At 35.4% G+C, this 20,685-nt stretch overlaps 1 protein-coding gene across 3 annotated transcripts in view; it reads left to right on the forward strand.

Moving 5' to 3' along the window:
* The window catches only part of ORC2 (origin recognition complex subunit 2), a 48,645-nt gene that overhangs the window by 19,382 nt on the left and 8,578 nt on the right, over nucleotides 1-20,685 (forward strand). The window contains exons 6-14 of one of the 3 annotated variants that reach the window (XM_057745340.1): nucleotides 2,455-2,547; nucleotides 3,643-3,674; nucleotides 6,139-6,199; nucleotides 8,620-8,813; nucleotides 9,807-9,905; nucleotides 13,758-13,867; nucleotides 16,544-16,676; nucleotides 17,513-17,609; nucleotides 19,529-19,675. In XM_057745340.1, the coding sequence (XP_057601323.1) occupies nucleotides 2,455-2,547; nucleotides 3,643-3,674; nucleotides 6,139-6,199; nucleotides 8,620-8,813; nucleotides 9,807-9,905; nucleotides 13,758-13,867; nucleotides 16,544-16,676; nucleotides 17,513-17,609; nucleotides 19,529-19,675 (966 nt within the window). The remainder of the gene's footprint in view (nucleotides 1-2,454; nucleotides 2,548-3,642; nucleotides 3,675-6,138; nucleotides 6,200-8,619; nucleotides 8,814-9,806; nucleotides 9,906-13,757; nucleotides 13,868-16,543; nucleotides 16,677-17,512; nucleotides 17,610-19,528; nucleotides 19,676-20,685) is intronic. The other 2 variants (XM_057745341.1, XM_057745342.1) reach the window with 2 other exon arrangements.

Genomic DNA, 20,685 nt, shown 5'->3' on the forward strand with positions numbered 1-20,685 from the left:
TAGTATAGTCATTTTCACAGTGTTGGTTCTTCCAATCCGAGAACATGATATATCTCTCCATCTGTTTGTGTCGTCTTTGATTTCTTTCATGAGTGTCTTATAGTTTTCTGAGTACAGGTCTTTTACCTCCTTATTTAGGTTATTCATAGGTATTTTATTCTTTTTGTTGCAATGGTGAATGGGATTGTTTCCTTAATTCCCCTTTCTGATCTTTCATTGCTAGTGTATAGAAATGCAAGAGATTTCTGTGTGTTAATTTTGTATCCTGCAACTTTACCAAATTCATTGATTAGATCAAGTAGTTTTCTGGTGGTATCTTTAGAATTTTCTATGTATAGTATCATGTCATCTGCAAACAGTGACAGTTTTACTTCTTTTCCAATTTGGATTCCTTTTATTTCTTTTTCTTTTCTGATTGCTGTAGCAAGGACTTCCAAAACTCTGTTGAATAGTAGTTGAGAGAGTGGATATCCTTGTCTTGTTCCTGATCTTAGAAGGAATGCTTTCAGTTTTTCCCCATTGATAATGATGTTTGCTGTGGGTTTGTTGTATATGGCCTTTATTATGTTGAGGTAGGGTCCCTCTATGCTCACCTTCTGGAGAGTTTTTATCGTAAATGGGTGTTGAATTTTGTCAAAAGCTTTTTCTGCATCCATTGAAATGATCATGTGGTTTTTATCCTTCAATTTGTTAATTGATTTGTGTACATTGATTTGCGTATATTGAAGAATTAGATAGGATCACATAATAACTTGATGAAAGAAGTTATTATTAGGCAAAGAGGAATTTTATTTTAAAATTTCTAATATGTTGCAGATCAGTTGTGTAAAATACAATACAAATGAATTATAAAAATGAAAATTAAAAGAAATAAAATACGTGCCCCAATTTTTTATTATTGAAATTAATATCCATACATGGATATTTTCCTCTTCAAGTCCTTCCTTTCTCCTTTTGTAGTTTAAAGTTATTTAAAAGCAGAGAATTTTTATGTTTCAGTATAAAACCAAAATGATCTCAGCTAAGTTACTTTGTACTTTTGTGGCTTTGTGTTGATGTGAAGGTTTTTTTCCCTATCCTGTGGATCAGGAGCATTTAATCCAAACATGGCCTATTTTTCTGGTGCAAAGAGAAGGCCAATGCCTGAGCCTTAGGTGTACCTGCAGGTAGGATGCTTGGAAGGATGAGGACAGTGAAGAAGAGACAGAATAACTAACAACAGTAGCCACGGACCAGGCTAATACCATGGGACCCAGATGGAGGAATAATTTCCAAGAAAGATTTAAAAAACTGTAATGAATGATATAAAGGACCAAGAAGGTTAAGAAAAAGAAAAAGCCAGTGCATTTGTGGGTACTGTCATGAATATCTTGGGTCAGTTCCAAGACTGCATAAAGCTATGTGAAATAGGTTAAAAAGAGTTTGAGTCAGTAAAGTGGCTTAACTTACACAAATTCAACTATACTTTCTGTTTAGAAAGAAAAAAGATGGAAGATAATTTAAATAGTGTGTACCTTTTTTCTCAGTGAACAGTGTTCCAGTGTATGTTAATTGGGGAAATGTAAATCTATTCCTTCAGTTAGACTCAATTCACATATGCCTATCCCAATGTGAGAATGTGAGCATCTTTAAAGATAAAGATTGTATTTTTCATTTTAAATGGCCCCTTCTGTTTAGAAGCCAACTATTTCATCTGATGCTCAGTTGAAGAAGTGCCATCTGGGACTCCCCTGGTGGTTCACGCTCCCAATGCAGGGGGCCTGAGTTCTATCCCTGGCCAGGGAACTAGATCCCACGTGCGTGCCACAACTAAAAATCCCCTGTGCCGAAACTAAAAATCCCCTGTGCCACAACTAAGACCCAGCACAGCCGACTAAATAAATCAATAAATAAATATTAAAAAAAGAAAAGAAATGTCATCTGTTCAGTGCTCTGTTGTATTTTATACATTATTAATATGTTACAGAGTTTTAGACACAAGTAATAAAATAAACCACATTTTATGGGAGATTTAAGAGCTTCAGAAGTGTGATTTCAAATACAGTTTTCACTTGATTTTTAGATCCCACTTTCTGGCCATTCTTTCTTAACCGTTAGCAAAGGTGTGCCTCAAGTATATTTGGTAAAGAAATGGAAGGATTATAATCCTGTCAATGGAGAGGAGAGGGAGAGAGTATGATAATTAGGGAAACCAGCAAGACCAAAGTTAGCTTTTATTTGTATTTTTTTGCAAGACCTGTGGATAACTGAAGGAAGACCTGGAAGATGCTTGGAACACAGTGAGTAAAGGTGAAAGCAGTAGTTCTCTTAATATGGCTAGGTTTATTTATCTTTCTGATAACAGTAGCAGGTTTCTTTTTTTTAAATTCATGTAAGTGAAATAAGGCTTTTTCCCCCTTAACCTACTGTTGTCCATTAAAAGTTTTTTAATATATTTTTTTGGTCTATTTACAGCTTCAGAACTAGCAAAAACACCAAAAAAAAGTGTTTCGTCCAATTTAAAAAGTGATCCTGAAGTTACGATAGACATTCCTCAATGTAGCAAGGGTAAGATTTTACTTCAGTTCTTTTTTTGTTGTTGTTAACTTTTTTTTTTAATTATTTATTTTTGGCTGCATTGGGCTTTTGTTGCTGCGCCTGGGCTTTGTCTAGCTGTGGTGAGCGGGGGCTACTCTTTGTTGCAGTGCTCGGGCCTCTCAGTGTGGTGGCTTCTCTTGTTGCAGAGTCCAGGCTCCGGGCACGTGGGCTTCAGCAGCTGTGGCGCATGGGCTCAGTAGTTGTGGCTAGTGGGCTCTAGGTTATGCAGGCTTCAGTAGTTGTGGCTTGCAGGCTCAGTAGCTGTGGCACAGAGACTTAGTTGCTCTGTGGCATGTGGGATCTTCCCTGACCAGGGATCGAACCCATGTTCCCTGCATTGGCAGACAGATTCCTAACCACTGCACCGCCAAGGAAGTCCCTTTACTTCAGTTCTTTAAAGAGAGTTTTCATAGTTGCTTCATAGTTATAGTATGCTACTTTTTTTTCTTGTCTAAGTGCATTTTTATATATTTTCTTCTGTTCTGAAAATTTATTCAGCAAATGCAGTTAATACCCCAACCTGTGTGCTTTAGTATACCCATATTTAGCTATCAATAAAAGGGGAAAAGATCTGTGTGGGTTGAAGTTGTACAAATTGACAGGGCCAACTAGAAACAGTCTTAAAATCCTGTTGTCATTTGCTTGAGTTAACCACATGTTTGCAGAAGATTTGCTTTGGCAAATACTATTTGAAATAAGGTTTTGGGGAACTGGAAGTCTTATAGTTTGTAGAGAATTGTGGAGCAGTTGTTTTTGAATGACCCATTCCAACTAGATGAAATAGTGTACTTTTAAAATAATGAACAGTGAAAAGGACTCCATTTTTTCCTTGTTACATGAGTGCTACAGAAATGTAATCATAAATCATATGTAATCGTATATAATGGGAGTAGTCATAAAATTAATAGTGACAGTTCAGCTTCTAGTGGAGATGCAATTAATTGAGAATTCAGTAATATGTAGTGGCTTCTGAGTAGAACTTGCAACTTTGCTTTTAATGAAACTAGGCTGTAATGGAGAGTGAAGTATTTGTAGTAAGTAATGGCTTTTTGTTTCATTCTTTAGGGCATTCTGCTTCAGACAAAGTTCAGTTGAAGGTAAGCAATTTACTGAAAACAAACAAAAACCTAGTGTTACAAAGTAAGACATGATGAAAAATATCCATTTCATCTCTTATTTAGATAGTACTTTATCATTTATAGGTATTTGCCAATTAAATATCTAACTTATAGATAAAGAATCTGAGGCTCAGAGAGGTGAAGTGACTTTTCTGAGTTCACCAAACTAGGAAGGAGAAAAGCTGGAAAATGAAGCCAGGTCTTTTGGACCCACCTGTTGTGGCTTTTCTGTGTCAGAAAATACCCATTCCCTGGGTATTTTCAACTTAGTAGAGTTGGCTTGTAAATTTTATGGTTTGGTTTGGTTTTGCTTTCATATATAGTGTTCTGTTGTTTCTTGGGGGATTGATCCCAAGATCCATCAAATCCATTAATCTATCCTCTTATCATTTACATTTGAAAACTAAGTTGGCTTTGGTAAATTCATTCCAGGGTAGCTGACAGTAACTGAAACATTTGTCTCTTTTGTGTTTCTGTGGTTTTGTTTTTTCATTATGCCTTGTCAAGTGGCCCTGCCTGGATGTGGGCAAGCCCAGATGGGCATGGATGAATCCGGGACATTGAGTGTGTGCGTGGTGAGTGTGTCCAGGCCTGGATGACCACAGATTTAGACATGCCTGGACTTGTGTACAGGCTAAGTTCAGGGAACCCCTTATAAGAATGTGAGTATAGACATACAGGGCCATGGTTATTGCCTGTGCAGGAATGTCCTAGGTGTGAGATTAGACATGTCAGAGCCTCCTTTGTCTTTAATAATGCTTTTCCCTCCATATTATATCTTGTATATTGTATCACTGTAAAAGAATAAAACTCATTTCCATAATCCAGTCTATGATTTAGATATATTAGCGCATTCTTTTTCAAGGTGTGGATCACAACACATTTGTGAATCTTATTGATTCCCTAAGAGAACATCAGAAAACCTGTTAATCAGTGGTATTATATTTAGAGAGAACATCACTCTGAGAGAGCCTTAGTGCACTGTCTTAGAAGGGGGAGTTCAGGAGAGAATATGTATAGGGCTTGGGGATCTGGACTTAGGGGTTTAAGGCACATCTGTCAAGGTGGGGAACTGATCCGTATTAGACAAAATTCATGGCAGAGTATTTTAGGATTAGTGGACACAGTGAGGAGAGGGTCATGAATGGAGTTTTGATAAGCAAACCAATGTTTGCTAAGCAAGCTGTTTGCCCTGGTAAGTAATCTGTTGTCCTGATGAGAAAACAGGTTGCCCAAATGAGCAAACTGTCAGGATAAATTAGTTTGCAGGAATTTCTGTAGCAAACAGTGAAGTTGTTTAATAGCTTATAGCCTTATCTTTTTGAGCAAGAATTTTCTGAAATGCTTATTTTGACACAAATGTCCTCAGACCTGGTAATTAAGCTATATGGATATAGGTTGTCACAACTCTCGGTCTTGAAATCAGTTTAGTAGGGCATGATCTACAGTTTAAAAAAAATGGAGTAGAATAAAATAGAAAATTTCTATTTTATAAGTATTACTTAATTATAACTTGGTTCAGTTATATATGCACATGTGTACTGGATCAAGGAGGCAAAATGTAAAAAAAATTTAAGGATCTGGATCAAAAAAGTTTGAAATATACTGTGATGTATTTTATAAACCCATTGGAATCAGATCAACTATTATAATAGTATTAATATCCCAAATCAAAATTTAGTTATAATATTTGTAACTAGCGCCAACTTATCACAAGACAACAGACAAATTTTTTGTCATATTTTCATGTTGCCAAAAAAACACAGGGTACTTTATCTTTTTATTAGTACTGTTATCATGTATACAACAGTAAGCATTTTATTGTGCTAGAAATTGAATGGTGTTAAAGTATTATATTCTGTAAGGAAAAGAAAAATGCATGTTATACTTCTGTAAAATGTTTAAAAAATTAAAAATAAAGAAGTAAAAAGTAGAAATCTCTGTTTCTCTGCTTCTCACAGACTGCTTTAACACCAGTAAATTTCTCATACACTAAAAGGCCCATTGCCATGAGTATAAGAGTCCCATTTTCCTGCTTACTCATCATCACTGGACAGTATTACCTTTTTAAAAAAAAAAAATATTCTGCTAATCTGGTGGGTGAAGAATGGTTCCAAGGCTGATAAACTTATGCTTTTCCTTTACATAATAATAGAAGTACATACTTTACAGATGTCGGGAATACAACTTCTACAATCTAAGAATCCTTTGGAATTTGTTGTATCATTTTTGTTGTGATACTCTTTTTTTTTTCTCCCCTCAATCAATTCATTTTTTGTTGTCCTCTAGTTCTAGGAAGTAGCTCATCTAGTTCTAAATGTTGTCTGTTGAAAACAAAATATTTTTCTTCCTTTCTAGGCTTTCGTTCACTTAGCTCCATCATTAATTTCCGTGTCATAATTATTATTTGACTAAACTATATTGCTTTTTTATTTTTAAACAGAACAATGATAAAAGTGAATTTCTGTCAACAGCACCTTGTGGGCTAAGGAAAAGATCAATAGGTGTGTATTTCTTTTTACACTGAGTTTTTATAAAAAGAAGCATCTAAACAAGAGGCAATAATGGTTAAATATACAGGTTCTAGTCTTAGAATGCTTACATTTTATCTTTAGCCTGTCACTTATAGGGTCCTCTCTCTGCCTCTATTTTTTTCATTTGCGAAATAAGGATAATAATGGTACCAGCCTCAGAGTTATTTTAAGATTAATTGAAATAAAGAATGTCAAAAGTGCTTAGTGTAGTGTTTGACCTTGATATGCGCTTAACAGGTGTTAGCTATTATTATCTTTTATTATTATAACTACTTATTGTAGTTATGAAAGAAGGATAAGTTCATGTCTTCAATTAAATTGTAGATTCCTTAAGGGCAAAGGACTATATCTTATATTTTAACTCTTAACACTTAGAACTATGTCTTTCACATTATAGTCGATGGATACTGAGGTTACTTAAAATTCTTCTTCAGTAAAATAACATGCCTTTTAGTTTATTTGCCTGAGATGGCTTTAGAAATGGTTCTATTGATTTATTTAGAAGTTTTATTAATATACTGAAATAATTTTGAATATTCACAGTTGTACTGAGTACTATACAAAGCCAAGTAAACGTACATGGGTCTTGCCTTTGGGAAAATTGAAACTAGATTTGTTGGGGGTTTTTTGGGTTTTGGGGGGTTTTTTGGCCATGCCCCATGGCTTGTGGGGTCTTAGTTCCCCGAGCAGGGATTAAATCCGGACCATGGCAGGGAAAGCACTGAGTCCTAACCACTGGACCACCATGGAACTCTCCAGTTTTGGGTTTTTAAATATTTAACTTTGGGGTAAATGACTTGTTGACCTTTACATTTCCAAAAGATGTTAACTCCTTTCTTGGGGTTGACCCCTTGACAATAATATTAGCTAACATGGTTAAATCTATCCCTGTAGCCCTTCTTTTTCAAGGTATAGAGTTGATAATACTACATTTTTAATCAACATAAAAATTATAATACTAAATTATTGGGTATCTGAACCAATAAAAGATGATATATGCAATTGGTTATTATTATTTTATGTCAAATATATCCCACATCTTAAGTTTCCTTCTTACCCCACAGAAGAATCCTTTTTAGAGAGAAGGTGAACTTCCTTTTCCTTCTCAGTCACCACCGAACCAATATACCTACATGTGTGATATATTCATGTAAATAGGGTAAAGACATTGTCTATTACCTCCTACCACTTCTAACCCTTGCATCTTCCATGGGCAGCAATCAGCGCAAATCTGAATTTGCTAAGCTATATATGCCCACAAAATCAAGCCTTTTTTTTTTTTTCCAGTATCAATATTTGTTATATGTGGACTCTGAATATTCTGAAATATATCTGCTCTTCAAAATAAATAGTGATTTGCTTAAAATTATTTCATTTATATTTTGGAAGTTAACCTTTTATGTTAGTTTTATACTTATTTTGTTGAGGGTAAAACCAGTTTTATCCTTACTTTATGATTATAAAACTAGCTTTATTATTTCTGGAGAGTGGTGGGGGTGGCTATAGTTTGTTTAAAAATTTCCAATTCTTTTATCAACTCCAGGATGGGTTGTGCCTGTGTTTTAGTAGTACTTAAAATAGTAGCTGTCATGTATTGAGTGCTATATCAGTTAGGATGGCATTTTCAGTAGGCAGCAATGGAAAATTCTGTAAGAATGGCTTAAGCCATGGACACTGAAGTATCTCACATCATAAGAAGTCTAGGGATACACAGTTCATGATTGATGTAGTGACTCAACAGTGTCATGAAGGATCCAGATTCTTCCTATCTTTTCACTTTGCCACTGGCATTTTTCATCTTTAGGTTTGATATTTTATATTGCAAAATGGCTTCCGTAGCTTTAAGCTACGCGTGTAAGTAAGGAGCTTTCCTTCCGTAAGTGAAGAAAATCTTTCCCAGAAGTTTCCAGCAAATTTCCCCTCAAGTTTCATGGTTAAAGGTTTAATGAGCAACTCTAAGTGCAAAGGAGGCTGAGAGAGCATGTATCTGGCAAAGGAAAAGACAATTACCGTGGTTATTTGTCCCTTAGGGTGGAGCACATTGCCACATTTTACAATGAATTCTATTAGCAAGGAAGAAGGAAAGAGAATGGTATTAGGTATGATTGACAATTTCTGCCACAGTTCCTATGTGTTAGGTATTGTTAGTTGCTTTATATGCATTTCATTGTAATCTTCCCAATGTTTTATTAAGTTAGGCACTGGTAGCCTCATTTGATAAGTGAGGAAACTGGTGCTCAGAAAACTTATTAACTAGCTCTGGTGAAATCAAATAATGACAAAACCAGAAGTCACAATCTTTTACTTCAGAGCTTACACTCTTCTTAATACCCCACAATGCCTCTCTTGTCAAACTGTCCAATGTTCCCAACTGCTTCTTCCCCACACAGTTCCCAGGTCTCATTCTGACAGTGAAAGTGAATATTCTGCTTCCAACTCGGAGGATGATGAAAGGGTTGCACAGGAATATGAAGAGGATGCTAATGAAGTCACATTGGGCCAAAAGATTCAAGCTCAGAATAGAGTAGTTTCAGCTCCTGTTTGCAAAGAAACGCCTTCTAAGAAAATGAAAAGAGATAAAACAGTAAGTGAAGAGAGAGACTTTAACCTTAAAGAAAAATCAGTACTATCTCAAAGATAAGCTACCTAAGAGATCCAAATGGCAGGATGAACATAATTTTTTTTGTTCACTTTTCTACATTTTTTTCAGCCTTTCACATAAATTCCCATATATATTCGTGTCTCTTTCTGGACTTTGTATCCTGGCCTCTCTGTATCCATATTCATGTGTCAATACCATAGTATATGCTAAAGGTGACAATTCAGTTGAATAAAAAAGACCTTTTAAGTAAATATTGATCAGATAATTGGAGGTAAGACTTCTCAATGTGTACCTTTTTGTGGAGTTTCATTTATATACGTTGTTGATAGATTCAAGTCAGTGTAAGTAATAAACAGCATGGCTGTGGATCCACGTTGAGTTGTTTGGACACTGCACGTATCATGGCCTGAGGAAAGGTTGATTATCCCTGCGTTCTCTGTAAAGACTCAGAGCAGTCTAGGAAGCCTCCTGCTTGCGTGGTTTTCCTTTCCTTTCTTACCACCATGGAGGTCAGTCCTGCCCCAAATCGGTAGAACCCGTAGTGAGTCATTTTACTGAAATAGTAGGCAAATCTTTTTTTACCTTGCTGCTGATATCTTTCTTATTTTCACAGTCCTTCAGCTATACTAATTAAAGGATTTGCTAGGACCATGTGAGGCAAAACAAAGGTCCTGATATGTAACCCTCCCCCCCCTTTTTTTGAGTCTAAATGGGAATTATATGTTGGAATTTTGGAATCGTTTTGGGGCATGCTACTTTAGTCATTTTCTTCAGCTTTTATGATCCTAAGAGTTACTCAGTTTTATTATTGGAATTAAATTTCCTTGGTTACTATGTGTTGTTGCTTCAAAAAGATAATTCTGACTGCCAAATAAAGAGTTTCATCTATCCTGTTTTACACTAATATTATCATCTAGCTTTGATATAAAACAAATATCTAAAACTAAGAACTGACTTTGCTTTGTCCATTTTCAGAGTGACCTAGTAGAAGAATATTTTGAAGCCCACAGCAGTTCAAAAGTTTTAACCTCTGATAGAACACTGCAGAAACTAAAGAGGGCTAAACTGGATCAGGTATGTTGCAAGGAATGTTCTAAATTTTTCTTATTGTGAGCTGAAAAATATACTACAGAAGCAGCAAATCTGAAGAGTAAGTGTGCATAGCAGAATACTATCCTGATCAAATGAAACACAAATTAGTGTGACATAACTATTACATATTTTATTATGTAAATGATAAATGGCTCACTGGATTAGAATTGTTTGACATACTATAATTGTACATATATAATTATATATTTTTCTCTTATTTATTATTTCTTCAGGATTTATACGAATCATCAGGGTCAGTTTCTTTTTTTAAATTTATTGACGTATAGCTGATTTACAATATTGTATTAATTTCTACTGTACAGCAAAATGATGCAGTTATACAAGTATATATATTTTTTCATATTCTTTTCCATTATGGTTTATCACAGGATATTGAATATAGTTCCTTGTGCAGGGTCATATTTTCTTTGATATCCATGTACCATTAATTTCTGTTATTAATTTAACCCACATAGTCATTGAACTTCACACTGGTCATAAAACACTGACTGAGCTGACTTTCAGTTAAAAACCTTGCAAAAAGCAGAGGATATTCTGCTTCTTCTTTTTTTTTTTTCTTGATGTTATGGAAAGCCTGCCCACTGTAGTAAGGTAACAAGGTTACTATATACTGTGGTCCCAGTATCTCATTTTATAAAAAATACCATACAGTTAGACTCAGGGCTTTGACTGATACCTCACTAAGTGAGGACGCAGAACCATCTGAATAAGAAAATCTTTCATTAGAAAGTGGACTTGAGGGACTTCCCTGGTGGTCCAGTGGTTAGGACTCCACGCTTCCACTGCATGGGTCACGGGTTTGATCCCTGGTCAGGGAACTATGATCCCACAAGCCACTCAGCCAAAAAAAAGAAAGAAAGAAAGAAAAAGAAAGTGGGCTTGATAATTTAACTGAAGAAGAGATTGTTATTGACTTAGTATCAAGTTTTTGTTATGTTCTGAAACTGGAATTCAGTGCAATTTTCTAGGGTATACAAGGCTTTTTTAAAAATTTAATTATTTATTGGCTGCGTTGGGTCTTCGTTGCTGCACACGGGCTTTCTCTAGTTGCTGTGAGCAGGGGCTACTCTTCATTGTGGTGCGCAGGCTCCTCATTGTAGTGGCTTCTCTTGTTATGGAGAACAGGCTCTAGGTGTGTGGGCTTCAATAGTTGCGGCACATGGGCTCAGTAGTTGTGGCTCATGGGCTCTAGAGTGCAGGCTCAATAGTTGTGGCGCACGGGCTTAGTTGCTCCGTGGTGTGTGGTATCTTCCCAGGGCAGGGCTCGAACCCGTGTCCCCTGCACTGGCAGGCAGGTTCTTTACCACTGCACCACCTATGAAGTGCTATACAGGGCTTTTGACAGAGTTTTCAAGCTACAGAAAAGAGGAGGGAGACTATAGGGTAAACCTCTGTGACCTGGATGACATGGTGCTGGTGTGGTTGGGGTTGGTTTTTTGTGTTTTGTTTGTTTCTACCTGGCTCATAGGTGTTACAGCTCAGATCAGAGACTAGCAGAAAACACCTGTCAAGAAAGCAAGTTGTTCCAAGGAAGAGATGGCACTAACATCTGCTTAGTGCATGTATTTTTATATAAGCAACATGGGGAAAGGAGAAATGGATCTGGGGTCAGAGTAGGATTTCATAGGACCTAGAGACAAAAAGACCACTCAGAGGAGGAAAGAAACACCTGTTACTGATAATGAAGGAAAGGAAGGGCTTTCAATAATTGCGGACATAGCTGACCGATGCAGTCTTAGTAACGAGTCAGTAAGCATTTATTTCTCATGTCTGTGGGTCCTGGGAGTTGACTGATCTAGGATTTGCTCCACATGTCTGTCTTCCTTGTTGGACCTCCTTCGAAGGCTGGCAGAGGCATGTTCTTCTCATCATAATGTCAAAAGCAGAAGAAGTGGAAAAACAAAAGACCTCTTAAAGCCTGGCCCAAAACTGGCTCAGTGTCACCCCTGCCTCATTCTAGTGGCCACGGTAAATCACATGGCTGAAAACAAAGTCAGAGAACCGGGAACTAGACACAGCTGTTTAGTGGGAGGGATTGCAAAGTCACATGGCAAAGGATGGGGGAGGGGCTAGTATTGGGGCTAATAATGTAATTCTGCACAGATATTAAAGTTTGAAATGAAGGTGAATAGGTGAGATAACATTTCAGAGTTCACACTAAGTGTGAGTATGCTCTGATAACCCAGTAAAAATGACTACTGGAAATGACACTAGTGCTTTATCTGCTTTTCAGGGTTCTAGATGTTAGCGAAAAAACTTCACATGGAGAGAGAAATTTTTTAAAGCTACCTACTTTATAGTTTTACTTAGAGTTTGTCCTGTTTCTCTTTAAGTATATGGATAAATAAAAACTATATAGGTCAGAGTGCTTAAAATCTTAATTGCTGCTTTAGTCTTCAGTATTAAAAGAGTATTTTATTTAAAGGATAGAATCATGAAAACACAGTAGTGCTGGGGTAAAAATGCACATACAGCTTTTTGCTAGAGTTTTCACTTCAAGAAGTGAGCTGTGTTTGAGTCACCAGCATGAATTTCCAGGTTTTGGGTGCAGAGCTATGTATCTTCCTCAGTTTATTTACATTATTGTTTTAAAAACTTTGCCATACTTACCAAAGATAAGGGATTTGTTAGAAATAGCTTTTAAAGAGGAGCAGTGAATTTTACTAATGATAATGGTAAATTATAAAGAAACTTTGTTTTCTGAGAATTAACATTGAATAGTTACCTTCAGCTTTTACATTTTTTCAAATCCATAGGTTTTTTTTTTAATTTTATTTATTATTTTTTTGGGGGTACACCAAGTTCAATCATCTGTTTTTATACACATATCCCCGTATTCCCTCCCTCCCTTGACTCCCCCTCACCCTCCCCGTCCCAGTCCTCTAAGGCATCCATCCTCGAGTTGAACTCCCTTTGTTATGCAACAACTTCCCACTGGCTATCTGTTTTATAGTTGGTAGTATATATATGTCTGTGCTGCTCTCTCGCTTCGTCTCAGCTTCCCCTTCACCCCCCGCCCCCTCCCATACCTCGAGTTCTCCAGTCCATTCTCTGCATCTGTGTCCTTGTTCTTGTCACTGAGTTCATCAGTACCATTTTAAGATTCCGTATATGTGAGTTAGCATACAATATTTGTCTTTCTCTTTCTGACTTACTTCACTATGTATGACAGACTCTAGGTCTATCCACCTCATGACATATAGCTCCATCTCATCCCTTTTTATAGCTGAGTAATATTCCATTGTATATATATGCCACATCTTCTGTATCCATTCATTTGTTGATGGGCATTTAGGTTGCTTCCATGTCCTGGCTATTGTAAATAATGCTGCAATAAACCTTATGGTACATGTTTCTTTTGGGAATGGTTTTCTCTGGGTATGTGCCCAGTAGTGGGATTACTGGATCATATGGTAGATCTATTTGTTTTTAAAAGTGTCTGGATTTGTTGTCAAAGCTGGGAGGGAGGTTTAATCATCTGCTTATGGTAACAATTTTTTTAGAAATTAAAGCCTTATATTGATATTTGGAATTTATAGTCATGTAAATGATTCTAGACAAAACTTAGCAAATTCTTTACTGTTTTACATATTTGTACTTAAAAGAATGTATAAACCATTTTAAGAAAACAAATATTGAAATATTAGTATATTCTCAGTAGATGGACTCATTACCAAACCTGATTAAAGTAATATTTCCACTAATGGCCTCTTCTAACCTCTACTTCTAAGGAAATATTTTTAGTTTGGAATGATTTGATATATGAGGCTTGAGAGTGATTTTCTTCCCTCCTTCTTCCTTTTTTTTTTAAAGCAAACTTTGCGTAACTTATTGAGCAAGGTTTCTCCTTCCTTTTCTGCTGAACTTAAACAACTAAATCAACAATATGAACAGTTATTTCATAAATGGATGTTGCAGTTACAGTAAGTACTATTATCATTGTAAACCTTCATAAAATAAAGAATAATATATATTTACATAAATCTATGTTAAAATCAAAGCAGTTTGACATCTAATTTTTTTTGCAATGAACTTGATATGTATTCTTTTTTTTATAAATTTATTTATTTATTTACTTTATTGGCTGCATTGGGTCTTGTTGCTGTGCACGGGCTTTCTCTAGTTGTGGCGATCTTGGATTACTCTGTTGCGGTGCACTGGCATCTCATTTTGCTGGCTTCTCTTGTTGGGGAGCATGAGCTCTAGGCGTGCGGGCATCAGTAGTTGTGGCGCACGGGCTTAGCTGCTCCACAGCATGTGGGATCTTCCCAGACCACGGATCAAACCCATGTCCCCTGCATTAGCAGGTGGATTCTTACCACTGAACTACCAGGGAAGTCCTGTATTCTTATTTATATGTAAAAATTTCAAAAAATAAACAGGTGTTTTCCCAATTTTATGACGCACGTGTAGTAATGTCATATTATCATATGACTCTTCTCAGAAATTCCAATTTTTCAAGAAATTTGCCTTTTCTAAGTTTAATCAGGGACTTCCCTGGTGGTGCAGTGGTTAAGAATCTGCCTGTCAATGCAGGCGACATGGGTTCGATCCCTGGGCCAGGAAGTTCCCACATGCCGCACAGCAACTAAGCCCATGCACCACAGCTACTGAGCCTGAGCTCTAGAGCCCACGAGCCACAACTACTGAAGCCCATGCACCTCAATGAAGAGTAGCCCTTGCTCGCACAATTAGAGAAAGCCTGTGTGCAGCAACGAAGACCCAACACAGTCAATAAATAAATACATTTTAAAAAATAAGTTTAATCAGACCTAAAAGCTGTTATGTGAAAAATAGCCTTTCTTAGAACTATAAATTATTACTTATAAAAATACTTGAAAGTATAATTTGTCAAGATTGATAAATATACCAAATTTTGTTTTTCACAGTAAAGTCCTAAAATGAAGAATATATTTTTTTTCTTTTACTGTCATTCTATTTACATGTACTGTAGACCTTCAGAATTTCATGAGATCTGTTCTCTAAACATTATTTTACCATTTAAAAATTGTTTTTTAGAATATTTTTTCAATTTTATCATTTTTTAGATACCTCAGGTTAAATTTTAAATTTCCATTAAAACACCCAGAATGATAAAAATTAAAACATAGTAATTTTTTCTATAATTACTTTTATATTTGTATTAAAAAGGACCTTAGTATAAGGAAGTGTTTAAAGTGTATGCTAAGATGTGATTGTGCAGTAAGAACATAAAAATCGCTGCAATTTTTCGCAATTGATCCTGGTTTACTTTTGCCAGTAATAAATCAAAGGATTATGCTAGTAAGAAAATGATTATCTTTCCTGTTAAGACCTCACCTTCTCTCAGTGACTATGTGTGGATCTGTTCATTTTGAATTTATAAGGCAGATCTGCACTCTAATCCCATCCCCCAGTCCACCAATTCCTTTCTTCCCATGTCAACTTTGATAACTTGATTTGCTTTGTTTCCCAGCCTACACCTCATAGTCAGCTACTTTAGTAGAATTGCTAGCTCTCTGAACTCCCTTGCTTTTTTTCTGCTGCTTCTATCTTGCTAATCTCTGCCTTTGTGGGTTATCTCTTTTCTTTTCTTCTATTTGTACACTAACCTGGATTGCTACAGAGCATCACGTAAATACTGTTTTTGGGTATTTGATTGACCTCCATAAAAAATCATGGAGTTGAACTTTAGTTTGACTCCCAGTGCTTGGTGTTCTGGGTTGTCTCATTTACTCTCTTGGCTCCAGTTGCTTTTTGTATGTGAATAACTCCCATAACTGTATCTCCAGCCCAGCCAGATCTCACTCCTCAGCAGCAGACGTGAATGTATATTGGAAGTGTCCATGTGGATGTCCTATAAATAATTCAGTATCCCTAAAATTTAACTTATCTTAAACCCATCATTCCCCCCTGCCCCAACCACCTAGCATAGTGAATGTCTCCCCATTCATGTAGTTGTCTATGCCAAAAAGCTGAGTTATTCTTAATAGTTCCTTTCACTTACCTTCCACTTCTAATCGTTCTCCAAATCCAACTGATTTGACCATTAAAGCTCTTGACAGATTTTTCTCCATGACACCTAATTCAAGTCCATAGTCTTTGGCAGTTTTACCCTCCTTCCTATCCATTCCCCCACTCAGCCAGTGTAATCTTTTTAAAAAGATCGTGTTACTTTCCTATTTAAAACCTTTCACCTAATACCTGACTACTTACTTTTAAATGCTCATGTTCCTTAGAACAAAATCCAACTAATATCTGAGTTGATTCAACAAGACCTTTGTGACCTGGCCCCTGCTTACTTTTTCAATTTAATCTATCAATTAAAACTCTGCTTCAGCCTATAAAACTTTTTAGTGTCTTGTACCTAGTGCCATGTTCTCCCTTGCTTCCTATTACTTGAAAGGAGCTAGAGAGAAAGCTACTGAAAGTTGGAACTGCAAGCTTGGTGTACAGATAATAAAACTGTGCTTTTGCTTTATATAAGTTGGGAATCGGTATAGTTATTTAGCCATGGCATTTCTTCTTCTTTGTAAGCTTAATTAAGGAAACTGGTTGATTATAAATTTGGCAATAAGAAGTACTGAACTTTAATTTCATGAGTGCTGTTTTTCTTACAGCCTGGGGTTCAACATTGTGCTTTATGGTTTGGGTTCTAAGAGAGATTTACTAGAAAGATTTCGAACCACCATGCTGCAAGATTGCATTCATGTTGTCATCAATGGCTTCTTTCCTGGAATCAGTGTGAAATCAGTAAGTTTTAAAAATGTTAAAAGGAACAACATCATATCTCCTGCCAGGCCATGTCCTCATGTTAAATGAGGATGCTATTTCATATTCTGGAGCATTCAATTTTTGTTTTTATTGCAATTTTTGTTTTTATTCACACTAGGAGGATTACATAGTGCTTAAGATCACTTGTTTGGACTCAGGGTCCTGCCTTTGAATCCCCATCCTTAAATTTGCTATTTGGTAACTGATGATATATTAAATCTTAGGGAAATGTTAGCTTTGTTTACTACATTGAATACCAATAGTACTTCTCTGAAGGATAGGATTATGGGGGACTTTAATTTTATTATGGTTTTCTGTCACTTCGGTACTCTTAAAAATAATAAAAATATAAGTAATATTTTATAGTTCCTTGATCATTTTTACTCCAGATGCTCATATCTCTTCATCATTTGAAAATTAATTTAAACCTTTTGGGTTCTGGATGTTCACCAATGTAATATTCCTTTTTAAAACTGTCCTTAGTGTTTGGGTCCCCTTTCATGTAATAAATCTATGGTTTTCTAATTTCTCATATTGTTGGTTTTTTGTTTTGTTTTATTTTTACTACCTGCTTATATTATCTTTACATCTTTGCTATTTTTTCCTGTTTCCTTTTAGCGATAACTTATGCAAAAAAATGAATTGGATATACTTAAGTACCAGTAGAATTTTTGAAGTGATTTTTCAGACTTGTTGGGAAATCCAAATGCATTTTTAATTTATAAAAAAAAGGATTGGTTTGCTAGTTGTATTTATCCTACATGACAGAATAAATTATAACTGATGTATGTACCGCTTGCACTTTTATGACATAGATCCTGAATTCTATAACAGAAGAAGTCCTTGATCATATGGGTACTTTCCGCAGTGTGCTGGATCAGCTAGAATGGATAATAAACAAATTTAAAGAAGGTAACGTGAAGGAGATGCTCTAGTTTTAGGGTGAAGCTAAGCATACACTTATTTGTGTACTAGTATACGCAAAAATGGGATTATTTTAGTAATGACATTTCTCTCAATGCTGATTTAGATTTAGATTTCTTTACAATAATTTGTGCTTTCTTTTTCTGTGAACTTCTTCTGTGAAATTCGCTTACCTAACTGGAAAGAATTACTCCTGCAACCTTGAATTTATATAGCGAAAGCCTCTTTTTTTTTTTCCTTTCCCCAAAACCTTTTATTTCAGAATCATTTTCAAGTTTTGTTTGGCCAGCACAAAGTGCTTCCAGTTAATTGGTACCTTTATGTCTGATAGCTTTATATTGTTTAATATATTTTTAAAGCACTCTTATCTTTATCCAGAGTAAATATCAATGCATTTGAATAATTTCATATACTAAAATCTGAGAAATGGGGAAAAAACATTTGTTGTTCTTTTGGTGTGAATGTTTTGGTTATGTGAGCATTTCAGAAAATTAAAAATAAAATTATTTAGGGTCTAACAATTGTCATTTAGTCATTGCTTAAGAATTAAACAGAGTGATTGGTTATGCCTAATGATTTAATGGATGATTTTGATATTGTTTGTATGCTCACTAAAATAGGTGCCTGCCATTTTTTAATATATATATATTTATATGTAGTATATACTCTGTAGTATGTATAATCGGTATGTAAAATATATATTATATAATCTGTATCATCTAAATATAATTTACATTAAAAATTTATAATTATATAAATCATATAACGGTACATAGTTATATAATATAAATGTTATGATTATGAATTATATGTTATAATTTTATATTACATGTATAATATATATAATAATTATGTTTGTTTACATATAATTTAAATACCAAGTATGGTGACTTCTAGAATTTAAGGAACTTTGGACTTTGAAAATGTATCATCTCAGAATCTTTGTCACTATATTGTCTCTCTTGTCCCTCTGTCTCCAGTGGAAGAGAAATGTACTTATTCTCTTTAAAAGGCTCATGTTCCATCATAAATGCCAATGTCCCATTTCTTACCAAATCCTGAGGGACTTAGCAATGGTTTTTAAACATATATAGAACTTCTTCCATTTTAAGAAAAATATTTACCTGATTCTACTGCCCTTTCACACCATTTTATTTCCGTATTTCAATATAATTTGAGAGATTTTGAAGACGTGTCCTGCCTTCTCCTTTTTACTAATTTCCCTCTTAACTTCTTGCCTGAACTACTGTATGCTTGAAGATCATCTATAATTTTCTTCATACTAAAAACACTGACCTTGCTTATCCTTTATCTTGATCTCTCCAGTATTTGATGGTGCTGACATCTCCATCATCCAAATTCTTCCTTCACTGACTTTTATGATATTTTACTTCTCTGACCTTCCGGATGCCTTGGGCAATATCCTAAGCCTCTCCCCTTCTCTTTTTTGTCTCTTGGCTTTTCTGATAACTAGGGTTTTCTATATTCTCTCTTAATGCTTAATGCGAACTCTTTTTTTGGGGGGGGTGGGGATGTCCCCCCTTCATCCCACCTTGCAATTAACATGCACAGATTCACCTCCAATCCAGTAAGTATCTTGCCTTATTTCCTGTGCCTTATTAAAACTGGTTTCTTCATGTCTAATTCAAGTGTTAACCATTCCAGTAAAGTCTCTTAACTGCTCCAGTGTCTACTGATTTCCAATGAATTTTTTTTTAAGACTATAATAACGTCTTGCCTATTTTATGAGTGACTGACATATCTTCTCAAATAAATTGCATAACCCTAAGCAATAGTTATTTTGTCCTGTACTAATTTGATATGTTCTTTTATACATAGGCATTGTGTGTGGTAGGGACTTCACAAGTACTCACTGAAAATAATAATTGAATTCTCTTTCCTTTTAGATTCTTCTTTAGAACTCTTTCTTCTTATCCACAATTTGGATAGCCAAATGTTGAGAGGAGACAAAAGCCAGCAAATTATTGGACAGTTGTCATCTTTACGTAATATATACCTTATAGCATCTATTGATCACCTCAACGCTCCTCTCAGTAAGTTAAATATTACTGTTTCTCCTTCTTGAGATAAGTCTTTGAAAATTAATTTTCTTAACATTGTAGGTAACAGCATTTTTATTAAGTATGCTTTTCCTTAGTTGCGTGTTTAAAGACATTGTTGCCAAAAATATAGGTGTCCTCAATCTGATTTTTTTAAGAACTTTTATTGAGATATAATTGACATACAGTAAACTGCATATATTTAAAGTATACAATTTGATATATTTTTTCTTATTAGTGATGTATACATGGCAATCCCAATCTCCCAATTCATTCCCTCCCAACCCCCCTCCCCCCACTTTCCCCACTTGGTGTCCATATATTTGTTCTCTACATCTGTGTCTCTATTTCTGCCTTGCAAACCGATTGATCTGTACCATTTTTCTATATTCCACATATATGCGTTAACATATGATATTTGTTTTTCTCTTTCTGACTTACTTCACTCTATATGACAGTCTCTAGGTCCATCCGTGTCTCTACAGATGTCCCAATTTGTTCCTTTTTTACGGCTGAGTAATATTCCATTGTATATAAGTACCACATTTTTTTTTTTTTTAACTTTTTATTTGGTCATTTTTTACAATAAACTGCATGTATTTAGAGTGTACAATTTGGTATCCCAGTCTCCCAATTCATTCCCCCCCAACCTTCCCCGCTTTCCCCTTTGGTGTCCATATGTTTGTTCTCTACATCTGTGTCTCTATTTCTGCCTTGCAAACCGGTTGATTTGTACCATTTTTCTATAGTCCACATATATGTGTTAATATACAATATTTGTTTTTCTCTTTCTGACTCACTTCACTCTGTATGACAGTCTCTAGGTCCATCCATGTCTCTAAAAATGTCCCAGTTTCATTGCTTTTTACAGCTGAGTAATATTCCATTGCATGTATGTACCACATCTTCTTTATCCATTCATCTGTTGATGGTCATTTAGGTTGCTTCCATGACCTGACTATTGTAAATAGTGCTGCAGTGAACATTGGGGTGCATGTATCTTT

The sequence above is a fragment of the Hippopotamus amphibius genome, chromosome 8, assembly GCF_030028045.1.
Source record: "Hippopotamus amphibius kiboko isolate mHipAmp2 chromosome 8, mHipAmp2.hap2, whole genome shotgun sequence".
Classification (NCBI taxonomy): Eukaryota; Metazoa; Chordata; class Mammalia; order Artiodactyla; family Hippopotamidae; genus Hippopotamus; species Hippopotamus amphibius.